The sequence below is a fragment of the Panthera onca genome, chromosome B4 (assembly GCF_046562875.1).
Source record: "Panthera onca isolate mPanOnc1 chromosome B4, mPanOnc1 haplotype 2, whole genome shotgun sequence".
Classification (NCBI taxonomy): Eukaryota; Metazoa; Chordata; class Mammalia; order Carnivora; family Felidae; genus Panthera; species Panthera onca.
This window is the reverse complement of record NC_138345.1, coordinates 10,247,304-10,266,223: the sequence shown is the minus strand read 5'-3', so window position 1 is coordinate 10,266,223 and position 18,920 is coordinate 10,247,304. Positions and strand designations below refer to the sequence as shown.

The window sequence follows — 18,920 nt, the reverse complement described above, 5'->3', positions numbered from 1 at the left end:
TGAGGCCCCTATGAGCATGGGTGTTCAGAATGAAAAACAAATGCACCAAATTTGATTTTAAATTGTAATAGAGACGTTAATAACCAAAGGATCAAGGATTTCTTAGAAAGAATATGCCCCATTCTCTATAGCAGATTCTTTTCATTCTGAGCCTATTCTTCCTTAGTTCGGGTTCATACCCAGGTCTGAGCTACGTTCCCGAACTTTCTCCCTGTAGGAACACAGGAGAACACAGACCAGCATCCTCTGTAGCTGTACTCAGGGGCCCAGATGAAGGCACTTGGGTTAGAGCTGAAAGAATGTAGGTTAAAAAATCATCTAAGGTACAAATCACTAAGTTACAGGAAATAAAATAATTATGAATGAAGCACATGTATGGAAGATAATAAATACAGGTGAAGACTTTTTTTTTTCCCTAATGGTACTTTCATTTTTCTCTCCAAACTGAAATGTAGCTGGGATTCAGACTGATCCCCAATAATGGAACAGCCGAAGAGAAAGTGGGGGACAAACACAGCATCAACCTGTGACTGCGTGTCGTACAAGACTGCATCCCTAGGAATTTCAAAGTCCTGCTAATTATCTCCTATTGTGGCCGATTTTCACCTGAGCTTGCCTTCAGGTAGGGGGGTGTGAGTATCTTAAAAATGCATTGCACTGAAAGGAAAACACAGTGATTATATAAAATATGTTAGGAATATCAAAGTCAAAATGAAGCTCGAAAAAGACAATAGGCTTTGCAATGCTGATATCAAAACTCAGAAAAGTACAGTGAACACTTAATGACAAGGCCATGCACACTCTTGCCCCCCTTGTCCACCCACCTTTCGGCTCACTATAAAAAAAGTTGCCCACAAAACATGACGCAGAATGATCACTTAGCTCCCAGCATGCTTTGGGAGATGCAGCATTGCAAAAAACGAACAAAACAAACAAATAAAAAATAACCCCTCCCCCAAAAATGGAGGTAAAAAAGAAGCGCAAACAATCCATAAAGAAATTTTTGCACATTAAATCAAATCGAAAATATTCTGCTTTTCGGAAGGTGAAAACGTAACTTCAGGTAACGCCACAGGGCCACCTCTGGAACAGATCACCCATACACAGAGGCACGGTATACAAGTACGGCAGAACATGCATTCCCAAATGGTTCTATCAGACAATACCGAGTAAGTAACAGCATATCACTCTTGGAATGCTTTTGTGCAAAGTTCTGAAAGGCCAGACTCAAATCACAGGCTAGACAGAGCCATCTCTCTACGGTTGTGGGTGAACACCCGCATCAGCGTATTTATCTTCCCCCAAAGCCACTATCTCTCATTAGGAGACCAAATTTGAGCCTTTATGTTTCTTTCACTGCACATTTTTTAGTAAAAAGACAAATCTCGTTTTTCAAGGAATTCTCAAACGTTAATATTTTCTGGTTAAACAATGTAGGAGAAGTATTAATTTTCTCCCAACATTCTTGATGCAAAAGCACAATTCTGTTGGACTGAAGAGAACGTGACCCCATATTTAAAAAAAGAAAAAAGAAAAAAAAGAGAGAGAGAGGAAAAAAAAAAAAAGAAAAAAAAAAGAACCCTGTGACGGACACAGGGCAGGCTGCAATTTGGAGTGAGGGCTGTTAAGGTTTACTCCATACCAACCCTGGACCAGGAACAGATTCGATCCTTTAGAGATCGAGAATGATTCTTGGTTTAAATTGCATCGTGACACTACGTTGCAGGGCCTGGGCCACCGCAATAAAAGGCTCAAAAAATAATGTACAGCAAGTGGAAGGTTTTACTAAATGCATTTCAAGTCATTAGGGGAAAAATTCAGAGAGAGAGAGAAGAGAGCGAGAGAGGATGAGAGAGAGAGAGAGAGAGAGAGAGAGAGAGAGAGAGAGAGATAGAGAGAGGATGAATATGAATGAATGAAGAGATAGTGCAAGTGTCAATCCGTGATTGTCACGTGAACAATCCGCGCAGGAGAGAGCTGCTTTATCATTCCCCATCATTTGCACAAAGAAAACAAAGAAAGGGCAGATGATACAGTACCTCCATGGTCTGAGACTGATGCATGGCTTTGATTGCATTCTGTGCCATTGCCCTTGTAGAAAATGTGACAAACGCACAGCCTGTGGGGAACAAGGGGACAGGGAGCAGGAAAGACAAAAAACAACAAGACAAAAGGGTTGGACGCTTGTTAAACCAACACAGTCTACGAGAACTGCCACAGGACGACACTGTTCTCAGTAGTACATAAAAATCAACAACTTCTCTCTTGGCTTTATCTTAGTTGGCTTTTTACTCACAGTGCGGACTTGCTAATCTGACCGAAGCAGAAAGATTTATTTATTGACTAGTTTCTTTTTTAAAATGGAGATGAGGGGAAAGTAGTTAGGTACTTTTATTTTTCCTTTTTTTCTTTCTTTTTTTTTTTTTTTTTTTTTTTTTTTTTTTTAGCCACGGGGGGCGGGGGGGGGGTTGAAATTAGCAAGATCTAGTTTGCATTTTCTAAAATAAAAAGTTGCTATTTTACATTTTCTCCTTGGCTGATTATCTTTACTTAGGGCATCCACACATTTGGCCTTTGGATTTCAAATTTTAGCGTTGATTTTTAAGCAGCAAATAATAAAATCCTCACACCAAGGGCAAATTAGCAAATAAATTCCAAGAGCTCGAAATGTGAGCAAATAAATAGATCTAATCTCTTCTGGGTTGTTAAAACATATATATGTATACATATACATTGATGCTATTTAAATGCAAAGAAATACACCACATCCTGCACAAACTTGTAATTATTGATTACGAACAAAAACAAATGCTCTATTACTCTGAGTGTATTCAACAGTGCATATAAGGCAAACCTTTATCTGCATTGGGTTTCTGAGTCGTATAAAATCTTTATGACTTTTCCAAGTTGTGATTTCAGAGATGCATCAGAGATCTGGCCTAACGCCTCACGTACACAAGACAACGTACAGTTCTCTGAATGCTTCCTGGGAGACCCATTCAACTTTCCGTGGCTCTTTGTTTCTCATGCTGGAAAATAACCAGAATCTATATTGCCTGCTCCTTGTACAAGTGCTGGCCACCACGCAGGTCACTGCTCCGACTACATGGCCCATTGCCCTTTTCACCAATAAAAACACGGCCTTCTGAAATTTACATTTTATTCATCATGCACCCTTGGGCTTCTTCGAGAAAAAGACTGTGAAATTAATGCAGATTCAGGCTGATTTTATAATAATAGCACAGCACACTAAAAGCTTAGCTAAAGCAGTGCAGACTTATTTCACTTATGATCTCTAATGACTTTAAAAGTGCATTGATTTTCAGCTTCTTTAGCTTTGCACAGTTTGAACTTAGGTATCAGAGAATAATTTAGTGTTCCACTCAATTTCTTCAAAACATTATTATTATTACTACTTAAAAGATTACCAAATGAGGCAGATCTAAACACTGAGTGGCTGAAGCCTGTTGTCATTTCGGAGTGAACGCGCGGGAAGTGGGATTCTGGCTCTTGCCCTGTGGCCAGTAAGCCAAATAGGTTGTTCCGCATCCAAACAGCCAGCGGACTGTTTGGTTTATGCAAGTCAATTTCTGAGCCATCAAATAGATTTTCTTCGTTTGCTCTGCATGTGTACCTGGTGAGATTATCAAGTCAATACTGCATTAGCACCTTTTAATCAAACAGCAATAAGAGAAAGCAACACCTGTCCATTTTCCCCAAAGCACAAAAACATCCAGTCATGAAAATAAGTCAATGCATTTTTTTTTTTGCATCATGCTGTAATTTTTAATACAACAAAACTCTTAGTACATGGGAGATTCATCTCTCATTCACCTCCCGGTCCAGCTGGCTTTATGAAGCCTGAAGTCTAGCTTGCTATGAATGCCGAGCTGTTTCATATACTTCTCTGACATTATAGCAGCTAGTGAAACTCACTACTGAAGCACACTGTCTGCACCTCCACTGGCTGTAGCTTGTCATCAGTAAAGCTATCTGGAGCCTTCTCTAAGGCGTCTGGAAGACGCGGGTAAGAGTGTGGGACATAGGATACCACCTCTGCTTGGCTTCTGTATTCCAACTCAGCTCTACAATTAGCCCCAAATTTACCATCCACCTCAAAGTAATACCCTTTTTCAAGAACATTGTGAATATCACCGACATCATTAACAGAAAGAAGTAACACTAAGAATTTTCTTTTTCCATTTCTTGAGACTACAATGGGGGCAAATGCAATTAATCTAATGGAGAGATCCTGGACATCGTGTGAAGCCTGGGCTAACTCTGCCTTTAACAGTCATGGAGATTGTGTCATTCACTTCGTTTGCTCTTATTATCCAGGAACATGTGCCAAACTGACAGTTTCCAAATGGAGGTTAAGAATGCATAAAAAAAAAAAAAAACACATGTAAAATGTCAACAGAAATCAATAAGGCACAGTTGATGCATTTACCACAATTTCAGAACAAGTAGAACTTTTTAAAGTAACTTAGTGAGAAAGAAATAGCAATTAGCTGGTCTCAGAAGGATTAGCAATAGAACGATAAAATTCCATCTCTATAAACTCGAACCATTGCTCTTTCCTTTCCGAAACCTGCAATTAAAAGCTCGACTGATGCTTCTAATTATACAACCCTTACTGCATCCAGAAAAATGATCTGACAAATCTGATGACTTCTTTAACCTTTTTACTCTATTGGCAGTGGTGCAGTAAGAGAGAACCCGTCTCCTCAGGGGCTCTGTCAACTTTGGTACCGTGTGCTGTGTTCAATTACTTAGGAGAGACAATTACTGTCGTTTATAAAGTGAGAGCACATGTCGAAAATTCCCCTCTCTATGCCATTCTGGATGAAGTGCCACAACTTCAGGACTGAATGTTTCATGGTTTGGTAGCTTGTGAACCTTTGTGGCTTCTGTTAAAACAGGAGGCTGTATTAGTCCTATGGCTGGATTTTAATTTTTCTTTTCTACATGGCTTTAGGATTAGGCCTCAGATCCGTGGCTTTTCAAGAATATAGGGTCATAGAAACTCCTTGCATCAAGACTGGCTGCTAGCTTCTTCTACAAGCCAAAGGACTGGCCTTCCACTGGACAAAAGTAACTTAGGTCAACTGGCCCCTTTTTATGAAAAACAAGATTTTGAGTACAATGGAGCCCACTGGGTCTTGACAGAATTAACTGCTCTGACCTTACAGGGCCAGCCCTCCTCTGTTCTAGATTACTGGATGTACTGTCTCAGTAGTAAGTTCTCTGGCTACTGACCAAAATGCAGGAAACACTACAACAGAGAAAAAGACACAGGTACCAAGGAAATGAAGGGTTTTTGTTGTTGTTAGGTAAGATAGCCTGTATATTATTGTCTTAAAGCCTCTCCAAAAACATAATAGGGGGGGGGGGAGGGGGGGGAGGAAAAGAAAAATTCCCTCCTTAAATGTGGCCAACCTGTAATTTACCTTACAATTATTGACGCTCTCCACTTTCAGAATGTCACAGATTGCTAACAGAAATGAAAGGAGCTGAACTCCTCCCTGTTCGGTGAGGTTTTGCCTTCTTGCTGCTAAAACAGATAAATGATTGACTGGGGAAAGGTTTCTCCAAGTAATTTCCTCCTACAGACAGGATCTAAGGAAATCACGTGGCCCTGTCACAGAGAAGATTCTGGAACACATCTATTACACTTGTCATCTCAACTGAAAAGCTGTCTTCACTCAGGTGTTCTACCTTTTCTCTCAGTTGCAAGAGAATTTTGAGAGAACTTGATGAATTCTTGGTCTGCAGAAAGAGAGAGAGAACGGGCACTTTTAAGGCACATACAATGCCAGGGCCTCCTGCTTTTCTGCTGCTTCTTTGCAAGGGAAGCAGCAGCCTGCTATGTTTCAACTGAGGGAAGCATAATTTAAAATAACTTGTGCAGCATGAAGGAGCTTTCAGCCTATGGAAAACTTGTTTATAAATTCCCAAAGAAAGTTCTCAATGCAGCCAATTTTCCTTGCTGTATCTTTTTAGCAGTGGCACGATTTATTAAAACATACGTTACCAGTATAATAAGAGAGCATCAAAACTAACACTCCAATGCACTGTCCCTGATGTTGGGTTAGTTTATTTAAAATTGGCATGGAGAGATCACTCGTTTATGGCACCCAAGGCTGAGGGCAGAGCAGGACTTAAGAGTTTACAAAGTTTCACCCCTGAGATGAGATTTGAAGGTTGTATTCAGAATAAGATGACAGAATGCAGTTAATAACCCAGGGGCATTTGATACGAGTTTCCACATATGTGTAGATACTACGTTGTGGGCAAGCCTACAACGTCGTGATCAAAACGGAGTCTGCTCTGTGTACATGTTTTTAAAGTCAAAAGCCCGATCCTAATATTCTGATCAGATATAACAGAAACAAATGAGGATTTAATGGCTACAACCAGTCTGTGCTCGCCAACATCCCCGAAAATATTGCCAATTCATTTGTCAAGGGTTTTGGCAGGAGAATGTTGAAACACCATAAACACAGCTGGAATATTCTTAAACAAGCAGAAAGTTACCTTAAATGGCAGTGAAGATTTGACTATACTTTATGGGAAAGAAAAATAAAATAAACTCTTTCATTGTCTCCGAGTTACAGATAATCGTTGCCATGGTGCAGAAAACCCTGTAGACTGTACCCAAACAGTCCATTCTGACTGTGGGATTATGGGTAAGTGAGAACATGTGTATTTTAGGAAATCAACATGCTAAGGGGACGCTGACAACTAACTGCACTGGCTTGGATGACGTGAGCTTTGCTTCTGAGAGCAAACATCCCATGTGACTTCCCACGCATGGACGCCGTGGCCTCCTGCTCGCTTCCTCAAACAAGGTTCATACGGCAAGCCTGGGGGTTGGCCTGCCACTGCAGAGGGATCAGAGTGTTGTGAAGGGGCTGAAAGCAGCCCAAACCAGGTTTTCCAAATTAGAAGAGATGGCAGAACGGGTCACTGCCCCCCAAAAGGGGAAAATGCGCACTGAGATGCGGGCATACCGTGTCAAGAGAGTCAGACTCCTGACATCTGCTGAGTGCTGGTCTCAGTGTGCCTGGCAGATGATGGCTGCGGTCCGTGGACAGTCACGACAATTCCTGGGGGGGTGGGGGGGGGGGGACATGGCACAAATCTGGACGCTGGGGAGCACTGATGGGACTCTGTAAATAGCCCTTCTTGCCAACATGGAGATGAGGAGTTTTGTTTAAAAGATGGTGATTCTAAGTATAGCAGAGCCGTGGGTCCTGGCTACCCGCACTCCGAATCAGTGGGGCGGAGAAGCTTCCACTTCATAGCCTGCGGGGAGGGGCAGAAACTACTGAAGTAGCAGAGAAGAGATGACAGGAGACACCGGCAGGGGAGCTAGCGCCACTCACTAACTGCCTCTCTTGTCTGCGTTCCCGCAGCCGAAGTGGGCAAGGGCAAAGGCAAAGCCAGAGAGGTGAACCACTTTTCTGTCCCTCTCCCTGATGATCGGATGGTTTGATTCGAAAACTTTTTTACTGACTAGTTCAATACTCGGTTTAGTATTAGAAAGTGCTTTTCAGAGCAGCCAAGCTTTCCCTTTCACTTATTTATGTATTTATTTACATCTTCAGCGGCCGAGCCGGCAACAGGCCTTGAGAACAGAAACGCTGAGCCCCCTTTATCTGCAGAGCCACTAACGGGAGACACTTATTAATATTTGATTGAAAACTGCAATTCTTTAATGAAAGCAAAATAGTAGCACGAAAGAGAATTGTTCTTTTAACAAATACACTGATTCAGGAGCAGTCCCCTGTACCCAGGAGTCCCCGGGTCTCGCTAATTGAAAAACCTACCACTGTCTGCCTTTGTATTTCAGAACAAACGGTTATAAATGAGTATTTTCCTTTTTGCCACAGGGAATCCTCATCAGTTCACCAGAAATTACTTTTCTGTTAAGAAGAAGAAGGAGAAGAAGAAGAAAAAGGGCAGGGAGGAGCATCTGACTCTTCACACCGGGCCGGCATCCGCATAAAATACGGATGAGGCTGCTCCCATAACTTGTCTCAGAAATCAAGCTGCTCTGGGTGTCCAATGCTGGCTCATCAACCACACGGCAGATCAAATGAGCCAAGCGCTCTTGTCGAGGACTGCGTCCTGCTCTTTCCTGCGAAAGCTGGGGCTGCTTTAAAATCTTATCCGCAGAAATCCCTCCCGGACGCTGAAGGAGCTCTACACACCGCAGGCACAGCGCTCTTCATTACGGTCTGCGCTGGCCGGACAGAGAGAGTGCGTAGCGCGCCCCCTCCGGCAGAGGGAGAGCAGCGGTCACGGTGTCGCTAGGCCCTGGGGATCGTCCGCTTAGACAGGACATCTCCCACACCGGGGAGCTAGCGACGCCCGAGGAGGTGAGCGGGGCGCGTGTGGTGACTGCTGCCATCTGCAAAGGGGGAGACTGAGGGGCGGAGACACGGAAACGAACTGACTCTGGTTACAGTTCATGTCAGAAGTCCTGGGACTGGACGTCGGGGGTCACTGACCTCTAAGCCACTATAAATGCCACTGGGATTTCCTCAGGGGCCTGCCTTTCTGTTCCTTCCCCGCGCTGCATGCCTGGGTGCATGAAAAGCCGCCAACACGGAAGTGTGACGGTGAATAAGGACAGGCGGGGACGGTGGTTCTGACCGCTACAAGGGCAGCGGGAAAGGACCCTGAAAATGAGATCTCGCGTTGCCTCCCTACTTTATTCTGTCTAGCCGCACCGCCGCTCCCCGGGGCCTCTCCCCCCGGCTGGCCCGCCTGAGCGGGCACGAATCTATCGTGACTGCGGCACAATCAGATGATCCGACGTGACTGGAAGTTCTCACGGAGTCCACGTGCTGCGGTGGCACAGAGGGCCCCGGGACCGAGGTCCCCCCGCGTCCCCTTGCACCGGAGGTTGTGCGGTCGCTGGCACGGGGCGCGGCTGTGGGTGCCGCCGGCGACAGCGTGGGTGCTGTGCTATGGCTCGGCCCCCGGGCACCGCATCTGTGCGGGTCCTGTTCAGCTTTCAGAGCGGCACGCGTTTTCCGTGCGGCGAGTGACAACCTTTGGAGCGATCAGGGAACGCTCCGGCCGTCATTCCCAAGCCACCTTCGGAGGAAAGCACAGGGACCGCAGGCTCGTGGCTTCCTCCTCCTGTCCCCCTAGGCTACCTCCTTGTGGGGCTCTGCAGGTGGACGTGGGCGGAAAACTCCGGTTCTCTGCGCCTGCGGTTCCCGCAGCTGACACCGGGAAGTGTCACGTCTCTAAGTCAAAGGAACCAATGTTCTTCCTCACGTGGTGCTGAACTTAGCTAAAATGAGGGAGATGGGTGGAAATTAGCGCTTTGGGACTCAAGGGCCAACCTTTGCTTTCGGCATGTGGTTCAAGATGGCAGTGCTGTCCCAGAACCTGAGACCGGGAATGAAAAGAAGTTTCTAATTAGCCCCACGGAAACTGTATCGATAAGCACATTAAGAGAATGAAATGCTCTTTGTCTGCAAACATACGGAGCTCTTAGAAGAACTGGAGGATATGTTTTACAGATACACTCTGACTCAGGCCTCCTGGGCTGTCTCGGGAAACACGGTCAGATGAGGGTGAATGCTGGAGCGCTTGCGAGCGGTGGAGGGAAGGGTCTGTGTGGCGCTGTCCAAGGGGAGGCAAACATGGAAAGAAGACAGTTAGCTCCAGCTGCCGTGGATGGCTGCTGGCAAAAACACTGGTTTTCCTCAATGCTCGAAGCCACAGTGGCCGGTTCCGTCATGGTGACAAAGAGGAACCTGCCATCTCCTGGACCGCGTCATCTCTGCCACTTCATGGACTTCCTGCGCTCAGGCCTCCAGGAGTTCTGCTCTTTGAAATCAAAGCCTGAGACCCCAGGACGGGCCCAGTTATTATTCTGAGTCCCTACCTGCTCTGCGCTACGGGGGACCACTGACGTTTGTCCTCGGTTTCTATCGCCATCAAGCGGCCTGTCCCCTCCCCATTTCTCTCGGGCATGGGCAGAAAGCTGGAGACTCGGATGAAGACAACAGATATTCTCTCTCCTCCTCCCCATCTCTCCCTCACCCGCCAACATCTACTTCAGTGTGAGATGGAAAGGGATGTGAACGACAGGACAGCCTGTCGGCCTCCGGGCTGGCCGGGACAGCCTGAGCTAATAAGTTGGCATCGAGACCTTGTCGACCTGAGAAATACAAGGTGATCACTTCGACTACGGTGAAAAGTTCAGGTTGGACAACTTGATCACACGGGACGCATTACAGGGTGACCTCTTGCTGTGTGCGGTGGCTACATCTACCTTGATGGTGACACAGACTTCCAATTAGCACTTGAGGGAAGAGACTTTGCAGACAGCACACTCACCTCGACTCAGCCCGTCGGGTCCCCGGAGAATCCGGCATTCTTCTATCTGGCCAAATGGAGAAAACATCACCCTGATATCATTCTCATTACATTTCTTCGAAACCATTCCTATGAACAATTTTCGGTCTTCCACGGCTAGGAGATAAAAATAATGAATGAGTAAAGGCCATTTTATCCCGTTTCTTGTAATCACGCTTCATCACCACATCAAACCGGGTCCCGGCCATGTGAGACCCAGCATGGGCCGAAGGCCAGCTCTTTCGACTTCCAGGCTGCCTTCCCTTCTCCACCCCCCCTCCCCCCGGCCCGCAGTCCTGCTTCTACTCTCCCTTCCTGAACACTGCCTCTTTCTGGGGCTTGTTCTTACCAACATGACATCTTCAGAGGACACGGAACACTGTGAGGTCCTCTCTTCCCAACCCTGTTTGGAAACTCGGTTTTCCCTAATTTGTTCAAGTTCCATGGAGTTGCTCAAATACCACCATTCCATAGAGATACTTTAGAATACAGGCTAAAAACATTTTTTTTTTTGTAGATATTCTTTTAACTTGAAGAATGGCAGAGAAAGAAAAAGGTGAGGGAAAGAAAGGAACAGAGGGAGTGGGATAGGAAACAGAACTTTTAATACAGCATTCAGTGGGGAAAACCTTCTCCCCCAACTTCAAATAGCTTTGGATCCATGGATCCAGACAGTAAGAAGAGATAAGGGAGATGCTCATCTCTCTGGAGAGCCAGTAAAGACCTTCCATGGCTGTCTGTCCGTCCGTCTGTCCGTTGCACTGGCTGTGCAGCTCTAAGCAGGACAACACAGGGTTTGCAAGTGAAGAGGACGGCAATTCCAAGGAAAGAATGGGACTGGGGCTACCCGAGGATCGCACCAGGATGACCCCATCGGGAACCCATAACAAAAAAGAACAAGGAGGGAATAATACTGTTCTACACACCCAGAGGCAGGACTCCTGATGAGCAAAAATACATTTTGGGTATCATGACAACAAGAAACCAATTCCATCCTGGAACCTGCCAGGAGGTACAGACTAGGGAAGGTTTACCTCTGATGACCTGGGAGATTTTCCTCAAAATCTACAAGCTTGTGCTCAGGATAACTGGCCTACGTTTAGCCTCAAAGGCACAATTATAACTGATTTCAGGACAGTGTTTGCAGTCCTCTTTAGGAAAGAGAAAAGACAAAAAACAAAAAACAAAACCAAACCTTCCCCTCCCTCCATTTTACAATGAAAACAAAACAAAACAAAACAAAAAACCCACCCTACATGCCCATGGGGAGTTTCATTTCCCATGTCGCATTTTAACCCATTTCTTGAAATTTAAAGGAAGGACAGCCAGCTGCACCAGCACCTGAGAGGCAGTCCTGGCTTCGGGAGGGGCCCTGCCATCCATCCCTGTGTAGGAACCCTTGCTGTCGTAGCTGTACCATAACCTCATCACTGCCATCTAACTGGCTTTTATCTCTCGGTTATTCTTTCCCTGGAGAGTCAGTGTCTCATTTCCACTTAACCGACAAGACTGTGTTATAGAATTTCCAGGGCCAGGTGCTTTTGGTGCCTGAGTCAAGCCGGCCCGGGCCCCTGGGGAGCTGGGAGAGAGCCGCTGGTGATGCTGGGGCATCATGACACAGGGAGGTTTGCTCTGGAGCAGACGGCCTGGGAGGACCCGCCAGGAAGGGAACCGCTCCGTCTCGGATGTCCGCTGCAGTAGCTAAAGCCATGTGGGCACCTGGAACCTGGCTAGTGTGACTGAGGAACTCAACTGTTACTGTGACTTAATTTTAATCTAATTTTAAAAAGCCACATGTGACACCATATTGGATGGAGCAGCTCCGAGGGGCCTCAGTGAGGCAGCTAAATGCTCTCCCCACAGAGCCCCAGACCGGAAGGAAGACACGAAAGACGTGGTTCTCGTTGGCTCTGAAGCGGGGCAGTGAAGGAACTTGCCCGGGGCCGCACCTGATGCCCTACTCCCAGCCCTTCCCTACGAGAGCAGAGGACGGTGAGGTGGCCTCCAGAGGAGCGTGGGGCGGGGGCGGGAGACTTGCCTGGTCCCAGCGCTGCCGTCACGCTGATGTGTGACCTTGGGGAGTGAGCGAGTGGACTTCTGTGGACCTCAGTCTTGTCACCCACAGAATGAGGTTTAAAGTCTTCTCTTTCCTCGCTGTCTCTCCTCAGTAACAGAGAGAAGGCGGCCCAGCTGCAGGCTTGGGGCAGGACAACGCCAGAGCCCAGGATCCCACCTGCCAGCCTGCACTTGGCAGCTCCTGAGACCCGGCAGGAAAACAAGGGCTCTGAGGGACGCCAGCGGAGACCACGATGCCACAGGACTGTGAGCGGCGCAGCATGCGCCAAGAGCTCGAGAAAGGTTTGACGGGCGGAGAACGTGGCATTTAAGGCGGACTTTAAAGAGCTTGGGGAGAGCCTGGCGGAAGGATGGGGGCAGCGATTCCGGCGGCTTCTGCAGGGTGGCTCAAGGTATGAGGGAAGGAAAACTCGGTCCACGGCCGCTGCCTGCGTTGAGCCTCAGCAAGGTGGACGTAGGCAATGGCGTCACTGACTTCCCTCCTGCAGATGGACGATTTCACGCCTCCGAAGCTCTTCTCTCTCCCGTCGGAGCAGGTGAGCCACCAGTGCGGGACTGGGAAGCGGTGCAAGTGAGTTAAGCATCCGTGCTGACCAACACCAGGGTGACCAGGAGTACACCGTGGCCCCAAGGGAACGAGGCATCCCCGCGATGGGCAGGACTGGACTGAAGCCTAGAAGAGCAGGCAGTGGGAAACTTCCAGTCGCAGCCTTAACACCCCCCCCCCCCCCCAATCTCTAGGACTCCTACTTGAGGAAGCTATGGCTGATAGCTTCTTGAGAGTTAAAAAAAAAAAAAAAAAAAAACAAAACTCAAAAAACAAATCCTGTTGAATTTCTTCTTATCCTGAAGAATCCAGCTTTAGTTCTTTCCAACAAAAGCCAATGACAAATCCCCAGTGAGTCCCTGGTTTCACTGGTAAACCTATCACGGTGGTACGCAGCTGAAGCATGTTGCCGGTCTTGAGCTTCGGGGTGATGCCGGAGCAGACTAAATGGGCAGCTCGTGACTAAGCTAAAAAATAATTTTTAACCCAAGATGAAGAGTACGAACTGCTGGAAATCACCAGTAAACAAGCCCCGGCTTCCCGGGCATCACGACGGGCCAAATCTGGGCAGGGTGACGGAGGCGAACTCTTTCTCCACTAACAAGCAGCCGCTGAGGAAATAAAGTGGAAACCTACACGATCCACAGGCTTTCCAAAAAGCGGATTTCCTCCTGCGCATGCGCCGCGTCAGAGAAGCCGGATGTTCACAGTCGTGTTAGCGGAAGTCCTCTGTGGTTTTTAGCAGAGGGCTCCCCGTGCTTTAGTGGCGAACGGGGATGACTACCCAGTGCCAGCTTTAACCTCCTTCAAGTTTTCCCAGTGGAAATTTATTTGTAAGACTCATTCTTGGGATTCCCACTCGGAGGACCCCTAAACAGCTTTGTCACCATTTTACATAAACATAATTATCTTGCCATTTCACTTAACATTCTGCATCAATTTCTGATGAATTTCTTGGTGGGGCTTTTCGTCAGTACTCCGGCAGTGTCTGTGTTCTATCCCCGGGAATGCAGACTGCTGAAATATACCTACTGTGTTTATAGTATTAAGTGCCTTACGGAAATTAAAAAAAAAAAAAAAAAAAAAAAAAAAAAAAAGAATGAAAAGGAAAGGTCTCTGCCTTCCAGGAGGAAAGTCTACTTTCCTTCAGGATAACCCATGAATGAGTAAAGGCGGATACTTTGTGTAGAGAACTCTGTGCAGGTGTGGGGTAAGTGCCATCGCTAACAACCACAGAGCCGAAAAGGTGTTCCATACCGGCGACCGTTGCAAGTTCTCCTCCGGTGGTAGGAGAGAGGGTTAACATTTTAAGTTTTTAAGGGGGGATTTTTCAGTTTAGGGAATAGAAACTTTCATTTAAAAAAAAAATCCCTAATTGTAAGTCTGCGCTAACACCCCGGTGTATAATCTGTCAAAGTCACACCTGGATTCAGGGCGGCCTGAATTAATTAACAACTTTTCAATGTGTTAGTGCTAACATATGGCATTTAATTACTGCCTCCAAGTCCGTGAGTCTCTCTGCTTTGAATTTCAAAATTATTTCTTCCTCTTCCAGTGAGTCAGAAAGTGACCGGATGGGAACACCCTGTGAATCCCATTTTCACTGGAGGCTTGCAGGCCTGCACCTCCCAGACAACATTTAGTTATCTTGACCCTGCGAGCCCTGAACTTGACACAGGGACACCAGGGGTTTTCGGAGGCCTTGAGAAAAGAGAAAGGGCTGATGTGGCGTTTCTGGATGTGAGGTTTAAGGACCCCTGACAAGTTGGGAGGTTGGAGTTAAGGTTAAAGCAGAATAAATTTATGCTCTGTCCACAGAGTGAAAAAAGAAAGAAACAAAACAAACCCCTCTCAACCAGGAGCATGACAGAAGAGTGAACGCTGGTTGGTCGCTGAGACCCCCAGCACAGAACCAAAGGCAACCTCTAAGCTTTTCTTAGCACTTACTGCTAGACAAACTTCAGATCTCGCAACTGCACTTACTTTTGAATTGTGCGCAGCTGGTACCTTTTTCTGCCTCGCAAAGAGAGCCGGAAAAGCAGCCCTCTCAAGGTAGACAGAATGAAAGACTGTAACTGTGTTTGTGCCAGGGTAAGCTGTGACCTGGAACCCACACCTCCTCAAGCCTCCTCCCCTGCCATGACTCAACCGGATGCAATGGAAAAACAAGACAACTTGGATTCTGTGGAAATCTGGGTATTTATTCAATGTGTGTGTTCTTCTTAAAGGCCCCAATATTTTACTGCTGATCCGGAATGGATTTTTTTTTTTTTTTTTTTTTGACACCTGGCACAGTTAGAAACACCAGGGCAGAAGTACAATGCTGTGAGTTTGCAGAAATGTGCTAGAGGCTGCAGCTTAAATCAGAGCCAATTAAGAGGGCAGGCTATAGGAAGCCTGGAGATTTGGAGAGCCCGTTCGTTCGGCAAAATACCGAAGGGCAGGGCAGATCTATGAGCAGCCTAACATTTCTGGGCTCACCATGGCAGTTCCCTTTGTCAGAATCTCTAGATGGACAAAGGCTTCAAAGAGCGATTGCTTTCTGGAATTCATTTGTCCATCACTAATTAATCTGTGATTAGCAGCCCTTTCTTGCTGAGCAAATACAAAGTTTCCGAAAGCCGAACATACTGATAATGAAGACGGTAACTGTCTAACTGTGATGAGTCCTTTGTGCAATCCATAAATGTCAGCAAACTCAATAAAGGTGCAATTAGACCTCGTTATTCTTCTTTCACAACTACTGAGAGCATCTGAGCCAAAGAAATCTTTGTGCTCTAGGAGCTTTGGAAACTATGCTTACCTGTCAAAACTGCCATGTGCAATCAGAAAGGGCTTGTGGCTTTTATCACTTGTTTTCGAAAATGATACATTTCTCCTGACTCCTCAATCAGGTCCAAGGAGAACCCTGAAGCTGGTTCAGTCTATGCAAGGTGAGGCACAGACTTTGCACCTCCATAAAGACACATGATTTAAAAGGAGCTGCTTCAGTCCACTTATATTTTTTGACTTTTTTTTTTTTTCCTGAGAACTCAGAAAATGAAGGTCAATCTACAAAGCAAAGGAGGAGCTGGCCCAACGAGAAGGTATGTGGGAGTGAATTTTCCCTTGTGTATACAGATCTGTGCTTTGGTATGAAAACCCAAGGCTGGAAGTGCCGGCCTCTGCTGCTCAGAACGCACTAAACCGGCTGCCTCGGGAGGCCACAAATGCGCCGACGACAGAGTGAATACCTTGGCAGGTATTATGCTAAGTTCTTTGTAGATGTTAACTTATGTGCTCCTTGAACAACCCTGTAAGGTGGGCCATACAGGAAGTGTTCAGACTGCAGACCACGGTAGCCTCCTCTTACAGCTGGAGATACGGGGGACAGCTGAGGTCACGGGACATGCCCACGGACACAGCTAATGTATGCAGGGTCAGGGGTCAAGTCTGGACTCCCCCAGAGAGCTTTTAACTGCCACCCTGAGTTGCTTCTTGGACAATGGCATTTTTAGGGATGCTCTCATCTTAGTAAAACGGTGTCTAATCCTGCTTGGCACCTGAGATCGTGCCCTGCTGGGCTCGCCAATGGCACATCCACTCTGTTGCTGCGGTTCTAGACCCAGAGCAAAGATCACCCTCAGTGTCCGGATCTGCCACTGGAAACAAGGGCGACCAACACTCTGGAGACCTCCAGGTGGCCAGCCTACAGGATGGGTTCTCTAAGTCAGGTCTGTGCCCACACAGCAGCAAATGCTAAAGAAGAAACCCTTTCATGGTCCCACTACTTGGGTATTTCAGGTCAAGTATTTCCAGTTCAATTCTCCAATTCATCTTGTTTTAACAACCGCGACTTAAGGTTCAGAAATAAGACAAACGTTCCTCCGTGGCCCTTGTCCTGACACAGTTGAGAGAATTAGGAGTCCAAAGGAAAGAGAGCATCTCTTGGTGGCCAGAAGCTCCAATCTGACCTTCACGGGCAGCGTTCATCCCAAATACATGAGTCCTCTCTCCACGAGGAATAGAACAGACCAGACTGTAAGTGGGTACTTCTGGAGCAAAAAGGCTCAGGAACCGGCATGGGTACCTGGCCTTCTTCCTGTAGACACTCTCAGTGCAGAGCTCTCTGAGGCCGTGGAAAAATCTGGGTCATAACGATAATCTGCATTTTACAGAAGTGGTGCTCTATCCTTTGCAAAGCATTGTTATGAAGATCCTATATGAATCTAAAAAAAAAAAAAAAAAGCCAACCTACATGAGGCAGCTACATTTATTCCCATTTCATGAACGAGGAGATTAAAGTTCAGTCTTTAAGTGACCACCGGATCAGCAGACTGAAGGTCGGGAAGTTCCAAGGGTCAGGTCAGTGTCTCCGTGTAGCCGTCGTCGTCTTCAGATTCACTGCGGCAGCCCCAGCCCCTGGCAATGCGCCTGGTGCACAGCGGTCACCAATGAGTAACTGCTGAATAAAGGACCCAAGAGACCTGCCCGAGGTCCCGGGGGACTTCAGACCCTCTGACGCTGGATGCCGTGTTCGTGGTTAAGGTAGTAGGGGTAGGGGATGGGAAGAGACCCTAGGGCAGGGGTGCGGCAGGTGAGAAGGCAGTGGGCAGGGCGCAGAAGCCTACTCCCTTACAGACAAACTGGGTGCTACTAACGCCACGCTCCCACCTGGCCTTTTCTTCAAAACTTCCTACCTCATCTGTGAAGAAGCCAGAAAATGGGATGCACTACAATCAGCCAAAAAAAAAAAAAAAAAAAAAAAAAAAAAAACCAAAACAAAAAAAACACCAAAAAACAAAAAAAACCCTGAGTACCTTGCAGAGAGCCTTAGACCCCAATCATCATTTACATTTGCAGATATGCCGCTCTCCAAGCGCATGGCTTCTGCCCTGATTACTAATTAATGAGGTGCAGACCTGCTCCTGGAGGCAAACAGTGCTGATTGTGTCAGTCTTGTGGGGCGGAGCCGCGCCCAGGTCTGAGAAGGTGGAGGGTTCCTTCAACATGCACTTCAGGAAAGTCAAAGAACAAAACCGGGACAGAGGCGGGTGTAAACGGAAGCAGAAACTTATGAGAGCGCAATGTGGCTATCAGCCCTCCCCTGTGTCGGAGAGCTAAATCTCAATTACTTCCCGGACCTCATCACATGCATATTTTAGTACTGAGCATCCGTTTATTTAATCAGCCCACTGAATTCTGAATGAATTCGGATGCAAATGCATCGGTACAACTGAGAGAAAAGAGTGCCATTGAGGAACACGCCAGAGGGAGAAAAGAGACAGCCGGCCCGATGCACAGCGGGTGAGCCCTTTCCAGCTCATCTGCTCCGCACACTGTGAGGTCCCTCCTCCCCATCGGGTGTCCTGGGTTGCTCTGTGCCAGGAGATCAACAAGATGCAAAGGCCACAGAGCCACCACACGGAGCAAGCCTCAAACGGAGGGACCCCGAAAACCACTTCTTGTAACGTCTTCACAGATCTTGACACCAGAGGTGAACTGAGGCAGGGGAGCGGCTCCCGCGGTGCTCCAGCTAAGACACCCGCAGGGCAAGTTCCCTGCAGCAGCTCTCCCCTCCTCCCCCAGAGCCGAAGCAAGTGGGGCCGCCGCCTCCCTCCCCAACCTGACTTCTTAATTGAAAGAAACAGACAGTATTAAATGAGACAGTTGGTCACCACCTACCGTTTGACTTTTCACTATCGGCAGGTTTCATCTGAATGGGATGATGCATCTAAAAATACAAAAGTGAGAAAGTAAAGGCAGATTGAACAAGTGTATGAACGGCCTCAGAAATCCCACGCTGTTCAACTTGAGCACGGATACTGTCATGAGGACACAGAACCAAAACAGGCTCTCTCCATGAACAGCAGCGCCGTTAGGAGGCAAGCCTGCAGTTACATTCAGGAACAGGATTCTTTGGAGTCACCGGGCA

The 18,920-nt window shown here is 47.1% G+C and overlaps 1 protein-coding gene across 17 annotated transcripts in view; it reads right to left on the bottom strand.

Annotated features, from left to right (window-relative positions):
- CELF2 (CUGBP Elav-like family member 2) overlaps positions 1-18,920 on the bottom strand; it is an 844,193-nt gene that overhangs the window by 67,162 nt on the left and 758,111 nt on the right. For 15 of the 17 annotated variants that reach the window (XM_078450445.2, XM_078450438.2, XM_078450442.2 and 12 more), the window contains 3 exons: positions 18,671-18,719; positions 10,366-10,500; positions 2,040-2,119 (listed from right to left, as the gene is read on the bottom strand). In XM_078450445.2, coding sequence (XP_078306571.1) covers positions 2,040-2,119; positions 10,366-10,500; positions 18,671-18,719 — 264 coding nt within the window. Of the gene's footprint in view, positions 1-2,039; positions 2,120-9,506; positions 9,531-10,365; positions 10,501-18,670; positions 18,720-18,920 lie in introns of those variants that run through there. The other 2 variants (XM_078450452.2, XM_078450453.2) reach the window with 2 other exon arrangements.